Source organism: Schistocerca cancellata, chromosome 4 (genome assembly GCF_023864275.1).
Source record: "Schistocerca cancellata isolate TAMUIC-IGC-003103 chromosome 4, iqSchCanc2.1, whole genome shotgun sequence".
Taxonomy (NCBI): Eukaryota; Metazoa; Arthropoda; class Insecta; order Orthoptera; family Acrididae; genus Schistocerca; species Schistocerca cancellata.
The window spans coordinates 605,256,802-605,272,094 of record NC_064629.1 but is presented as its reverse complement, the minus strand read 5'-3'; the positions used below and the strand labels follow the sequence as shown (position 1 = coordinate 605,272,094).

Here is a 15,293-nt window from a genome sequence, read left to right as displayed (position 1 = left end):
ATTCATGCTATGATTTTGCTGTTACTGACTCCAGAATAAACTGTCCAATCTCCATACTGCTGTGAGTGAATCACACACTACCACGCATCTGTCATACTGACCAAACAATAGTTAGGTGGCATTACACTGAAATCTTCACCAAGAGACTACAATCTGCTTACTACAAAAGTGCTAACACATTCGAGATAGGATGGGTTTAATTTACTAGCTTTAATTATGTCTGAATCATATGCATATTTGCAGTACAGAGTGACCTACACTTTTCCCATATGAGGCTTACAATTCCAGTTTTTTGGGAGATTTTGATGGACAGTTACAATGACTGCTCAGCTTTTCTCCAGACATTTTCAGTTTTGCTTAATATATGGAGGCTCATTGTGGTGAGGCTGAAATTGATGGCAGAAGGTAGACTGATGAGATTCATCTGGCAGTGATTCACTGACGAGAATGCCACCCATGATCTAGTGCCGTGTTTCTTAACATTTTTTTTCTTTGGGGCATACCAAAGCACATTTCAAACTTTTTTAACACCCCTACATGTGATTTTTCTCCTAGATGCAAAAAAGCAACTACATAAAGTAAATATGATACATTTTTTATTATTATGTGTATAATCACATATAATCATGAGCAATTTCTTTGAAATTGGACTGCTTTAAGAAATAATTTGGTGATAATTTTTTTATGTCCAGATATTTTATCTGTGGAAGATCAGAAGACATTAAAAATCTCGAGACACTTGATACATATTTTACGACACACCAATGTTTTGGGCCATAGCGTTTGAGAAATTTTGGTCTAGTGATAGACATCTAGGGATATGTTATGGATTTTATTGACATTATTGTACACATGAAAGCATTTTAATGGAGAAATCTACTGATTTCAAGCAACAGCACAGCTGAGTGAAAAAGAAAGCTTTCCAATAGCAGTCAGACAAAGACTCGTCAGGACATTTGATAACGGAAAAAATTATCGTTGGGAGAATATACTAAATGGTCATAAACAATAGCTTCAGTCTACCATCTCCATTATATTAGCTTGTTATACTTACACACTTTGAAAACTATATTTTAAATATGTAACTTTATGGAAGACAAAAGTGTGTGTTTTCTGAATACTGAGTGTCAGCACAACAGTTATATTTATACATAACAGTGGCACAGTGAACACAGAGTGACAGAAGAACAGTTATGTATAAATATAAGTGGTATGATATGTAACTGATTAACTTATATTTTGCACCATTATATCAGGTTACTGCAGATAGCCACAAATCTAACCCTGAATGAAAAAAAAGTAATTTAATTTCATCACTAACCAATATCAATAAGTAAGAATTTCAGCCATGCTGTGATCTGATGGTTAAGCGATAACAAAGGCATGATGACCAAATCTTTTTTCTAAAATGCATGGCATTCTGTTTGACATAACCATAACTTCATTCTGTTTGAAGATCTAAACCACAGATGTGATTAGTGAGCATTGCTTTCTTTTTTAAAACTGCATTCATTTTTCAAGCGATAACCTCACATTCACTACTCCAGTCTATGCATCACTTTGTAAATAGCCCTACTAGGATAACCTAAATGTGTTACTATATCCTTATATGAGACAATTTGCCACATAATTAAGTCATCTTTTTTATAAAAAAAAAAAAAGGACAAACACTATTTTATAGAGGTATATGAATTTCATTTCATAAAACTTATTAATTACATCTAAAATAAATATTAAAAATATTTGCCAGATATCAAAGCTATATCTTTAAATGAACTCCTCTTTTTTATTCCACAATGCCTAAAATATGCATGATAATATTATTGTACATAAAGACAGCAGAAAAAAAACCTTTAAAATAAACATAAAAGCTATGATAAAGAAAGACAAAAATCATCTTATCTACCTGATGTTGCCCACATGCTCGTAAGAAGGAAATAAGATGTAGAAAATAAAAGTTTTTATAAAACAAGATACTGGAAGAGATTACTTAGTACGTGAAATGATTTATTATTTGTCTGATATAGCATGTTGAAGTAAGACAAGAACAGAAGTCGATATGAAGCATGATACTGAGTCAACAGAGGAGAAAAAGGACAATGGCATGTTTAATATAAACTGAAAATTTATACAAATTATATAAGTATAGCCTAAAATGAAAAATTTCTTGCTGCACAAGAAAGTATTTTGAAAGGTAGATAGCTGTAACAATTTAGAAATTGAAATCTGGTACTCTACAAGAAATATGCTTGCACAGTGAATGAGTGAAGCAGACATGCTTGCATGCCTCATGCTGGCTATATGCCTACCAGTCTTAATGTCAGTGTTGTGGAGCCTCTGGCTGGAAGACCTGTGCAAGCGGAGATCCGTGAAGCTTCTTTTCAGTTGCGAGAACATGCCTGCACACAGTCAAACATGAGGTTCAGTTAGACTGTGGTTGTAGCAAAAACTGATGTAACATGTTGTCTTAATGATTACTAAGAAGCTTTCCACAGCAAAATGAAAGTCTGAGGTGACAAAACAGAAAATCTCCATGCAATTATAGCATTTACTTGCAGCTTTGTAATGAAAAGAATCTGTGAATTGTTTATGAACAAACTTTTAAAATTTCTCAGCCAAACTGCCATTCCAGCACATGATGATTGGCTACTTATATAGCATGAAAATGTGATGTAACATTATTAACAGAGATTAGTCTTAATGGCAATGCTTGAAAGTAAGAGGTGTCATTTTTTTCACAAGGTAGAAGCAGAATTCATGAGATATGGAACAGCATACCGAAAATTCTTTTCTCACAACTAATTAGGCAACAAAATAAAACTTCAGCTCTCTCTCTGTCTTCACCCAGCAGTGAAATGTAGCTTAGACCTAATTAATAGATTGGAGTACAGCTGGAGTTTGGACGTCAATCTCTCAAATTTTTCCCAGCTTTATTAAACTGATAAGGTTGGCAATGGTGGTGACTATATGGAAAATACAAAGTGGACTTACTTTCTGAAGGACATTCATACAGTTAGTACATAGAATCTCTTGGACCAGTATAAATCTATATTTAACTGTAACCTTGCATGAAGGTCCAGTATCTGATTTATGATTCAGTTCCAAACATGTAATAACTAAGAAATGTTCCATAGCATTCAGGCACAGTTCTCATTCCAATAAATCTCATAACATGTATTTTTCTCATGAAAAAGTAAAAGACATCAATATCAAGTAGCTATTTTACTCATGTCAATCAGAGAGACATTTTCAGACTACATGAGAATCAAAGCACTGGCCACTGAGTCCAGAGATTAGGCATTGCTTTCCACCTGAAGTGAAAAATTTTAATTTCTAACTTTTAAACAAGGAGTTTTCAATAAATAAGACATTTTTAATAAATTGATTGATAAATATCTACATATCAATATTAAATTGTGTTTAGAATTACTGAAAGACTGAATTGTCTGGAAATGTTACATTTACGTAATAAATGATATGAAGCACTACACAAAAATGTGTTGTTATGTTCAACTTCTGACAGTTATCCAACTGAAGTAATTAATGACTCTTAGTTTCTAAATAGTTACTATTACCATCAGTCTTGGTCACAAATTTATTTATTCTGCTAACCGGTTTTGACCATGCCTGCGGCCATCTTCAGACCTATAAGTCATATACAAAGTCTGATCAGAGGGCTACATACATTAAAGAAGTGGGTGGAGGCTCCAGTATATAAGTAAGATGTGCACTGCTCTATCTACCAGTGATTTACCACCAGAAGGAGGCTCCTGCTCATACAGCATTTTGGTAATTCATCACTTTATAATCTTTGTAGTTTTATATAATTTTCTTTAATTATGTAGCCCTCTGATCAGACTTTTTATTTGACTTATAGGTTTGAAGATGACCACAGGCATGGTCAAAACTGGTTACCAGAATAAATAAATTTGTGATCAAGACTGATTATAATAGTAACTATTTGTAATAACACTGATCACTGTCTGTTCCCACGATGTATTCAAAAGTAATCAATTTCTAAAGATACTATATTTCTGTTATTCACATGTAGTAGCAGTGATTTACTATCTAAAAAAGGAGCACTTCTGAAGAAGTGAGTGTTACTCACAGAAAATCATTAGGTATACTCTACCTATAGTGGATCCTTTTTCATATGCATGGCAGTCACAAGGAGTTCACACTATTTCTCCAATCTGGCTATTACAGCCAGCAGCAAAATCACAATGGCAATGCCAGACATAAGATGTGAATAATAATTCATGGCAACACCACCACCAAAGTTTATATTTGCCCATGCCTTCAACTAATGGAGGGGGTGCACCTTTGAAGGTGTTATTGGTTAGTGTTATAGATAACTGCATGAACAGCATCAAGTAACACCACAACAGCACAATATATGATCCACCAAAAGTATGGACACACATCTTTGTAATGCAGAACAGACCACTGCATGTCATGAGATTCAGATCGGGCAGTATAAAGGAAGGTATGGAGAATTGGGCTGTCAGTAACGAAGCAGTGACAGCAGAATGGGTCAGTCAGAAGAGCTTAGTGATTTTGAATGTGGACTAGTATTTTGATGTCACCTGAGTAACAAATTCATCAGGGACACTTCAACCCTTGTTAATATGCCCAAAGTGACTGATTGTGACGCAGTTGTGAAGTGGAAACATGGAGCAAAAACCAGAACTAAATCAAGACCACCAGACCTCATGTACTGATGGACAGGGACCACCAAACATTGGGGAGGGTCGTTGCAAAAAATTGCATTAAATTATTGGATGGAGTTGCTCATGAGTTCCAAAATGCTGTCAGCAGTCTTGCTAGTACAATGACTGTGTGCAGGATGTTAAAAGAAAGAGATATGTTGGTCAAGCAGCTCTACTGCAGTCAGTGCTAAGTGACACTTGAAATAATGCAGTAAAGAGTGACACCACAGAACAATGGATGGCTGTAAATGAGTAACTTGGAGTGACGGATCATGCTACACCTTGTGGTAATCTGACAGAAGAGTTTGGATGTGGCATATGCCTGCAGAACATTACCTGCCATATTGTGTAATGTCAACAATGGAGTAGGGAGGAGGTGCTGTTATGGTATTGGGGTGTTACTTGTGGTTTAGGCTTAGTCCCCATATTGTGATTATGAAAATTCTAAATGTGGAAGCATATGAACACATTTTACAGTTTGTGTACTGCATAGAGTAGAGATAGTTTGGAGATGATGATTGCTTATATCAACATGACTAAGCACCCTGTCATTAAGCACCCAGCTGTGAGGCAATAGTTTTTGGACAATTATGTTCCTTAAATGGACTAGCCTGCACTGAGTCCTAATCTAGAGCACCTTCAGGATGAGTTAGAATGTTGACTTTGCCCCAGATACCAGCATCCAACATCATGAAGCTAATGCCAGGTGCAACATGTAAATAATAGTTCTTTGGTTTCAATTCTTGAGGAAGAATAGGCTGCCATTCCTCCACAGACGTTCAGACCTCACTGAAATTGTACCCAGCACAGTTCAAGTAGTCATAAGGGTGAAAGGTGGATATTCCCCACATTAATGTCTACTTATAGGTGTCCAGCTAACTAGATCAGATAATGTATTTTTGACAGCTGTTCCCAAAACATATTGACCATTATAAATTCCATTATCTATGACTGAAAAATACATATTCTCTGATCCTACAGAAGGTGGCATGGCCTACTGTAACTTATCGTAGAAGTTCAGAGTACATTAGGGACAATATTATAGCTTAAATGATGACATACAAATATAGATCAGCACCAGAATATCAAGCAGCTTCCATTCATTAAAGAAATAATCCTCAATATTTTCAACTCAATGAATGGGCCACAGTGTCCTCCAATTGAATGTATGGCAAAGAAATTCAGCAGTGAAACCTTACTCCATGAAATGCATATCATTTATGAACTGATTTTTTATGATTGCAGAAACACAATTAAAACTTAACTCCCAGATTAGATAGATGCAAAATAATTAAAGATGACTGGGTTAATGGGAAGGATGGTATCACCCAATACATCCATCGAACTATTGCATTTCTACAATTAATGGTACCCTGTATGATGCTATAACCATCATGTGTAAAATTACTAAATGATTCATTTATAAGTGCGTGATTTAACTACTCACTGAGAAGAGTCATATAAAATTACTGATTATAGAAAATTTTCTCCCACATGTGGCCACATTACTAACTTTTCAGCAATCTTATAAATTACATTAGAACAAGAGACTGAAATCCAGCAAATCAAAATGGTGTAGAAACTCACTAATAGAAGATCAAAACTTTGTAACATTAAATATCCTTCCACCACAATGGCATCTTCTTCTTATTGAACAGATACCATTGTTACCGCTTACCTCTCTCAATCTATGTGGCTGTGACAACCTTGAAATATCACGTTAGATTGGTTGAGCATCCCATTTTTATCACTTTGGCAGACAACATGGCTTCTCCACTCCAAACAGTTGGATCAGTTAAATGAAACTGTGACTGAACTAACAAGAAGGGTTATTTGACTTACAAAAAATGAGGACATGACCAGTTCTCTTCCCATCTCATTTGAGACATTACATATGACTGTTTCCTGGATGTACTGTAGTAGGATCTTCTAGAAACATTGCCAGGAAAACTATTTACTGTTTTTGCAACAACCAGCCAATGATATGATGAAATGAAAAATTGTTCTTGGACTATCATTTTAATAAGATTAGAAACCTGCCTGCCAAAGAAAGTTGTCTAAAATGCAAATATGAGACAAGTAATTCTTGAAACTGTACAAAAGAGATGACTGGAAATTCATGTGTGTCTCACTAAAGCACAGTGTTCAAATAATAAACATATGCCAAAAAGCAGATAGATTTATAATTACAAAATATGCTCATGACATTGTAGATACAGTTGTGAGCTGGATAAAATTCTCTACAAACATAATCACCCCATCATCTGTTAACACACATGAAATTTCATTTCCTCTCACTATGATTATAATGAAGGTACTTCATCTGTCATGCAAGAAAACCTCTAACACCACCATTAGGCTTGCCAATATTTGTCACATGATGCTCACATATTTGCTATCAGAAGCATTACATCTGCTATGCATCCTCAATGAAACATGGCCTACAGAATCTCTCCCAAAAATATGGGTATACCCATATCAAAGGAGGGAAAAGAACCTAGTCATTCTGTGTTTTATAAGTCAGTTTTTCTTAGTTCCCACATCAGTAAAACTCTAGAAAGGATTGTAAAAATATGACTGAAATGATGGCTGGAACAAAAAAACTTACAATTGCTTCAGAGGGGGAATCAGGATTTATGACAATGATTCATGAGTAAAATCTTAGCCACATTTGTCTAGGGAATTTTCCTTATCATGGTCTTCTCTAATATCATAGCTGTGTATGATATCATTCAAATTCCATGACTAGGAGATAAGCTTTGAACTCTTAGTATTCTGGATATGTTCATGACGGGTGTATATAGGCTACTTCAAACTTCATGGGCACAGATTTGGTTGCACACAAGATGTGGGCCAATGCAGAATACCATAAGGCTTGCCTCAAGGGATAGTCTTTAGCTCAGTACTGCATATCACATGTATTGCTGATATCAAAACATGTGCCCTGAACTGTTAATATACTACAATATGCAGACTATTTATGCCTCTACTCAATGGCCACTTTCCTCAATAAAGTAGATTGTGCTGTCACAACACTGGATGATTGGCTCATAAAAATATTGGATAGAAATGTCACCTTACCACATACTTCATAGTGGTGAGAATGAAGTCTTTTGTGATGGCACTGTGGTGCAAAACATTCTCAGCCTTCTTACCGCATCAACTCAGTTGCTTCTGATGAAGACAATGAAGGTAATCATCAAAAGCTTGAGGTTTTACCATTAATTGATGTAGCAAGAAGTCTGAGAATGTTTTATACAACTTTGTAATGGTATTTCCCTGCAAATGTACACAACATCTTCCAGGGATGAAGTTGAAAGACCATACAGTATCAATTAACTTGACTGCACAATTCATGGGATTAACTCACAACCCATGGAAGGAAGGAATATCAGAGATTAATGTCCCATCAACAATGAAATAATCAGTGATAGAGAACAATCTTGGATACACAATCCATGGTTGATTAAAATGTCTAAATTGAACATATTCCTCCAAGGGTGGAGGAAGTGATAAATATTCTCCGCATGTTGGTACATAATAAGTGGGACACACATCTCATCACAAAATGGTGATATTCTTTTGATTGCTCACATTGAAATGCAGTGACCAGATGATATTAAGATATCTATTGATGGGGCAGTTACAACTGATCAACCTTATGATGGTAGTGCCTTCTATTTTCCTCATCTCCAAGCATAGTTTAACTACACAGAGTCAGAATATGATTAGTAAGAGTGAATGGTTGAAATTTCTAGGCATTCAGATACATAGTAAACTGTCATGGAAAGACTATATTCAGGATTTTGTTCAAAGACTTAATGCTGGTATTTTTACTATTAGAACAGTTATCTGAAGTAAGTGATAGTTTAGACACAACAAGTAGTCTACTTTGCTTATTTTCATTCACTTATGACATATGGTATTATATTTTGGTATAACTCTTCTCATTCTCAAAGGGTACTTTTGTCTCAGAAATGGGTGGTTTGGGCAATAAGTGGTGTAAGTTCGTGCATCTCTTGTCGACCCCTGTTCATTAGTCTGGCTATTCTGACACTGGCCTCTCAATATATACAGGGTAGAGAAAAATTGTGTCATGAAATTTTAACCATGAATAGCTTATGTCAGTAGGAATCAAAATTACCAATGTTGTGTAGGTCCATAACACACAATTTTTAAACTACGGGAACTTGGCACCACATGCTCCAATTGGGCACAGGATTGCTCTGTTGCTGGATGCTCTGGACAATGCATGACCATGAATGCTTTGCCTGCCAGAGATCACAATTTATTCAAAACATCCCACACACTTGGTGGTAGTGTGCCAAACTTTGTCTCTGGGGACCTGAGGCAAATCCGCCATTGTCCTGACACATCCATTGTAGTTTCATGATAAGACGTGCTGGGAACAAACCCATCAACAGCTGTTAGTTGGCATACAGAAAGTCTTTTACAAAGGGCCTTTTTTGTAACTAGGACATTGTTTACTTAAAGCAGGTGCTCAAACTGGTGACCCTCTGACATGACAAAAGCTTCGTAACATCGAATGGTGTTTTGCCAAACTCTTCCAAAGATTCCTGGCATTACCCTGATGTGATTGGCAGCATGTTGAATGTGATTTATTAATTACTTTTTGTTTCTAGGTGTTTCACATTTGGGTGGGTGAACTAGAACCTTGAAGAATCCTCACAGGAAAAAGTCTGGTGGCGTGAGGTCTGGTGGTCGCAGGGGCCACGTCCTATGAGCACCTCTGCCAATTACCTGGCCTTTGAAGAGTTCATTTAAATATCTGCATGCAGCATGACTGTTATGTGCAGCTGCCCCATCATGCTGCAACCACATGCATAGCCAATTATCCAGGGGAACATCTTCCAGCAGGCCAAGTAGAGTTTCTTCCAAAAAGTGAAGTTAATTTTCCCTGGTAAGTTGAGGAGGTAGGTGGACTGGCCTAATCAGATGGTCACCCACAATGCCTGCCCAATGTTGAACAAAAATAGTTCCTGGTGTCCGTGGATATATGTGACATGAGGGTTTCCCCTTGCCCAGTGATGAATGTTTAGAGTGTTGTAAAGGCCATCCTGATGGAAGGCGAACTCATCGGTAAACAACACAATGGTGGGGTAGTCAGTATCTCGTACAACACGTTGCAGAAGCCACCAGCAAAACCATAGCCTGTGTTAATAGTCTGCCACAGGAATTAGGTCTTGGACAGGGTGAGAACTAAATGGATGCTGCCCATCATTCCTCAAAACCTCCCAGACTAACTGATGAGTGACCCCAATGTCATGTCCAATCGCTCGAGTACTTGTCGTAGGTGCTTCCTCGAAGCGCTCAAGAACAGTCTCTTCAAATGCAGCATGCCGTCATACTCGAGGTCTTCCAGCATCACCATGATATCCTGCTAACGAGCCTGTTTCACCAAGTCACCAGTGAATTGCTGTAAACGTTTTCAGGTGTGTGTGGCATCTTGATGGGTACCATTCCCCATACAACTGCCAAGCTTAAAGTACATTACTGTTAGCTAGTCCAAGGACAAAAACCATACCTTGTTATTCTCCAAATGAATACTGTGCCACCATGCTTACTGTATGACTAAATCAAAGGTGATGTGTGGGTGTGCTCTGAAGCGGAGCTTGTGTGTGAATGCCTCTGACATGAGGTGGAGACAAACAGCAAGACCTATTCGACACATAGGCGTATTACATTGGGACAGTGATGGGGCAAGGGACATTTGTATTTGTGAACCAACAACCGTAGTTCTGCCTGTCAATTGATGAATGGCAACAGGGCAATCCCATGGCTAATCGGAGTGTGTGGTGCCAAGTTTCCATAGTTTAAAAATGGTGCATTGTCGACCTACAAAACATTAGTAATTTTGATTCCTACTGGCATCAGCTATTCCGGGTTAAAATTTCATGACACAATTTTTCTCCACCCTGTATATTCTTTACTGTCATTTCTTATTAATAATGTCAGTTTATTCCCAAGAATTAGCAGCTTTTGCAGCAATCCAATATACATTTGGATCACACTTACTTGTCTTTTTTTCAGAAAGGCATGCAGTATTCTACTGCATCCATTTTCAATAAGCTACAATAGGAATTAAAAAATCTTACTAATAATCGATGTGCTTTCAAATCTAAATCGAAGAGTTTCCTCATGGCTCACTCCCTCTATTCTGTCCAGGAGTTCCTTGTAAAATTAAGCTGATGCCTATGTTATACTGTTGAATGTGTTTACATGAAATTATAGCTTAACTTTTTAGGATTCATAAACATTTTATTATATATGTTATTACTTTTCTGTTACAATTTCATGTACTGACACATTCCATGACCATGGATATATGCCCCTCAATTTGGTCCTATGGAACTAGACATGTAAAGTAAAAATAAAAAATAAAAAACTCTACTTCAGAAAATGTTAGTGGTTATGACAGAGGCAGTGGCTATCATGTAATTTCTTACATTTATCAGGTTTCTAGGACATAATGGCGTCTTAATATTTCACTCATTAATGGCCAGTTTTATAAACTTCACTGACTGGAGATCAATTTTGCCTTAATTCAGAAAATGAAGCTAGATCATGAATTTTCTGTGTCATGCAACACTAATCTTGGATGAAGAAACGAGGTTCAGTATTGATCAAAATTAACATGAGACATCCTTGGTAACACCACTAAAAGCAGTTCCCAACAAAATTATCATACTTTCATTATAGATATTGATCATACATCATAGATACACATTAGTTGTTTTTGATAGTTTCATGTTGTAAAGATACAGGAAAATATTCTGAGGAAGGATCATTCTTCAAACTTCTCCACAGCTGAAAAAGATTTATTGCTGGAATCTGTCTTGGGCCAGTATCCTGCAGCATAAAATGCTTAGTATTAATAGTAGCATACACACTGTACTCTGTGGCAAGTTTCTTTGGTTGGTTTTAGCAAACATTCTCACAGTGTTTATTCATATTGTTTCATAGTTTTTTGTCTAATTGAAACTTTATTTTAAATTGTTTATCTTTTAATTCCAAGAACTGGTCTGCTCTTTCACAGAACACGTGGGGAGCTTGTTGTAACTCATTAACAACAATCATTGGAATTGTCAGACAGTACCATAAACAAAAAGAAACAATACAGTTTATGATGACAATAGCTCTTGAACACAGAGTACGTCCCACTACAGTGGCCAGTGGGCCAGAATTCTAGGAAAGCAGCAGGTGATGATTCAGGCAGTATGGTTTCAAAACTTAGTTCATGACAAATACTAAACTGCACAAAACAAATAAGGAACACTTATTTGAAAACCCACCATTTTCCTCCATTGTGACACAGAAGTTTGAAATTTAGCTCAAAATGCCTACAATCTGCCATTGTTATGGTGTAAGAGCATGGCATCCTGAGACGTCACCCTCAGGCTCAGCAATGCTTCAGACAGCATGGTGTTGGGGAAAAAAAAGGAGAGAGAGAGAGAGAGAGAGAGAGAGAGAGAGAGAGGCCACAGCGCAGAAGTTAATGTGACGGGTATAGTCGATTAATGATATCACACTGGCGGCAAATCTCACCACAATTTTGCCCAATGCCACCATGGATGTGTCACACAATGGGAAGGTTGTCACTCTCCCCTCTTACCCACATCTCATCCCTTCCTTTGACACCTCTGCAATAGAGATCAGACCACCACCACCTAGCACTGAAATCATGCCTCTCTCTTAATTGGCCAAGAAAACCATTTAAGATGCACCAGCACTCAGAACTGACAAGAAAGGGCCTCAGAAGGTGACATAAAGGGCACCAATGAAACCATCTTGGTGCATGTATTATACACATTTCATGGTCAAAAATGACAGTTTGTGATGTGCAAGAGAACAATTTTCTTGCTAACCTTTGACACTGCCAACATCCCCCAGACAATCCAACCATTCTCTAAGGACATCGTGGGACAGGAACCCAATTGAAAATGATCTGACCACTTTGAATTGTAGCATGACTATAATTTTGTTCACTGGTATGCAGGGTGCAGCCACTAGGGACTGGTCAAAATGATTCAGAGAAATTTGAACATGATGCAAAGCAGCCAAGGGTGTTTATGCTTTTTCAGACATCATGTTTTAAGCCCACCTGTGGCCTGATCCTTTAAATGTGCATGAATAAAATGCAAAAGGCTCCAATGTGTTCCTGTAAGACCCCCAGTTCAGAAACACCCTTATTGCCACCCACACAGCTTTATTAACCACTTCAAAAATGTACTTGGTCACAGGCAACCCTTAAAGGATTCCTAAGTGCCTGCAGGCAGGCAGCCCTTTTCACACCCTTCAACTAAGTGGTGCTATGCTGCTGCTGCTCTAGTGCCTTCTTGTGGGCATCCAGAATCTAGGGGGTGTCAAAGGGGTTGCCTACCTGCTCACACGTAGGACTCCATCATGGGTTGTCTCTGTGCAGGTACATTTTTAAAATGCTCAATACAAGTGTACGGGTAGCACCGAAGATGTTTCCAAACAGGGGGATCTTAGAGGGATCCACTGCCATTTTTTTCACACATATGGCAATGTTGCATCTCCAAACATCCCCCATCCTCAGAGCGTCATGGGGGGGAGGGGGGGGGGGGGAGGCATGAAATACGATAGCTGAAACAGCATAAACAACAATTTCTGCTTCAAATCGTGTAATCGTGTTCAAATTTCTTCGACTGATATTGAAAACTTCCTAGTGGTTCCACCATGTATACCAGAGCACAAAATTGTGTTGTGCTACAGTCCAAAGGGGCCAGATAATGTTCAATGGGGTTGCAGGCCCATGATGTCCTTGGAGAAGGATTGGATCATCTGGGGAGTGTCAGCAGTGTTAAAAATTGTCAAAAACATCATTTTGTTGCACATCACACTGCAAATTGTAATTTTTGACCATGAAATGTGTGTAAATGAACACCCCATGGGAAGCAGTGGTTTCACTGAAGCCTTTCATGCCACTGCCTTGAGGCCTTCTCTTGTCAATTCTGAGGTGCAGTGTGTCTGAAATGTTTTCCTCACCAACCATAAGAAAATGACATGAGTTCAATGCTGGGCATCACTGTTCTTACCTCCATCACAGAGGTGCCAAGAGAACGGCTGATATGTGGGAAAGAGAGTTGTGACAACCTTTCCGTTGAGTGACACATCCAAAGTGGCACTGGGCAGAGTTGTGGTAAAATTTAGTGCCATTGCTACATCGTTAACCCACTTTACACTTTACGTGAACTTCTGAACGGAGGCCTTTCCTTCACGTGTCAACACCTTGCTGTTCAAAGTGCTGACAAGCCTAAGGGTGATGTCTTTAAGGCACCATGCCTCTGTACCTTACAGAGGAAGGCTATACACACACCTTTGAGCCATATTTCACATATATGCACCCCCATGGGGTAAAATAAGGGTTTTTCAAATAAGTGACCCTTTAATTGTTTTACATATTATATACAGCCAATATGTGTTTCAGAAGCTGATAATTTATGTCACCCAGGTTTTTAAGCCACTGTTATTCAATACTAAAGAATCTAGCAGTGCAGACAACTAGAAAAATATTTCAGGACTTATTGGGAATCTAACCCTAGAGCATTAGATCTGCAGTTGACATGTGACATCTGAGCCACTTAGCCACACTACTCAGATGATACATAGAGAGTGAAATCAGATTGCATAAAAAGTGAATTCATTTCAGCAGTCAAAATTTTGGACAGTAAATTGCTGAATCATTCATAACAAAGTGCCTGAATTTATTGCCCACCAGCAAAGTTGTTACACTCAGATTATTCTTAGAACTGAGAGCTAGATGACATGAGAAGTAGAAAGCTGGGTAATATTTAACAAGGCATTGAAGGCATATGAAAAAGTCAAAAATATTGTTTCTATTAATGTGAAATTGAGCCTAACTGTGAAGTTATCTGGATACAAGTAATAAGACAAGGTGAACAAATGTTAATCAACAGATGTTTTTGCTGGCCTCCAGATTCTGACACAAATGTTGTAAAATGAGTAAAAGGCTGTCTAAAATCAGAAGCATGGAAATTGCTGATCATGTAATTTTAGTTGGAATCAACTTTAACTTAGTGATAATTGACTGGGACATTTATGGAGTCATTGCTAGCAGTATAGACAGACAGTCTTGTGAAGTAGTTCTGACATGTTCTCCAAACTGTCTTGAGCAGCCAGTTTGACAAGCCACATGAAACCAAAATATTTTAGACATTGTAGCTACAAACAGTCCTGGCATTATTGACAGTGCCAGTACAGAGACAGGGATTTGTGATTATGATGTCATCATAGTGCTGATGGTTACTTGAGTTAATAAGCCCATCAAGAAGGCTAGGAAGTTCTGATATGATTGGCGAAGAGGAGTTATGGAAAAAATGTGAATTGTGCTCTGAAAAAGTATGTGCTGAGTGAGTGAATTAAGGACAGAAACGACCCACCACGTTTAATAACTAATTTCATAAAATGCTTTGGAAGCAGAGGTTGTTACACTCTAAGGTCAAAAAAGAATTTGGAAATGTCAACAGGAAATAATAGAAATTCGTGCAGCTATAAGAAGATTGATCAATGGGGCGTATA

The 15,293-nt window shown here is 37.7% G+C and overlaps 1 protein-coding gene across 1 annotated transcript in view; it reads right to left on the bottom strand.

Moving 5' to 3' along the window:
- Positions 1-15,293, bottom strand: part of LOC126184345 (potassium voltage-gated channel subfamily H member 2) — an 832,502-nt gene that overhangs the window by 105,914 nt on the left and 711,295 nt on the right. The window contains exon 14 of the mRNA XM_049926724.1: positions 2,310-2,399. Within this exon, the coding sequence (XP_049782681.1) occupies positions 2,310-2,399 (90 nt within the window). The remainder of the gene's footprint in view (positions 1-2,309; positions 2,400-15,293) is intronic.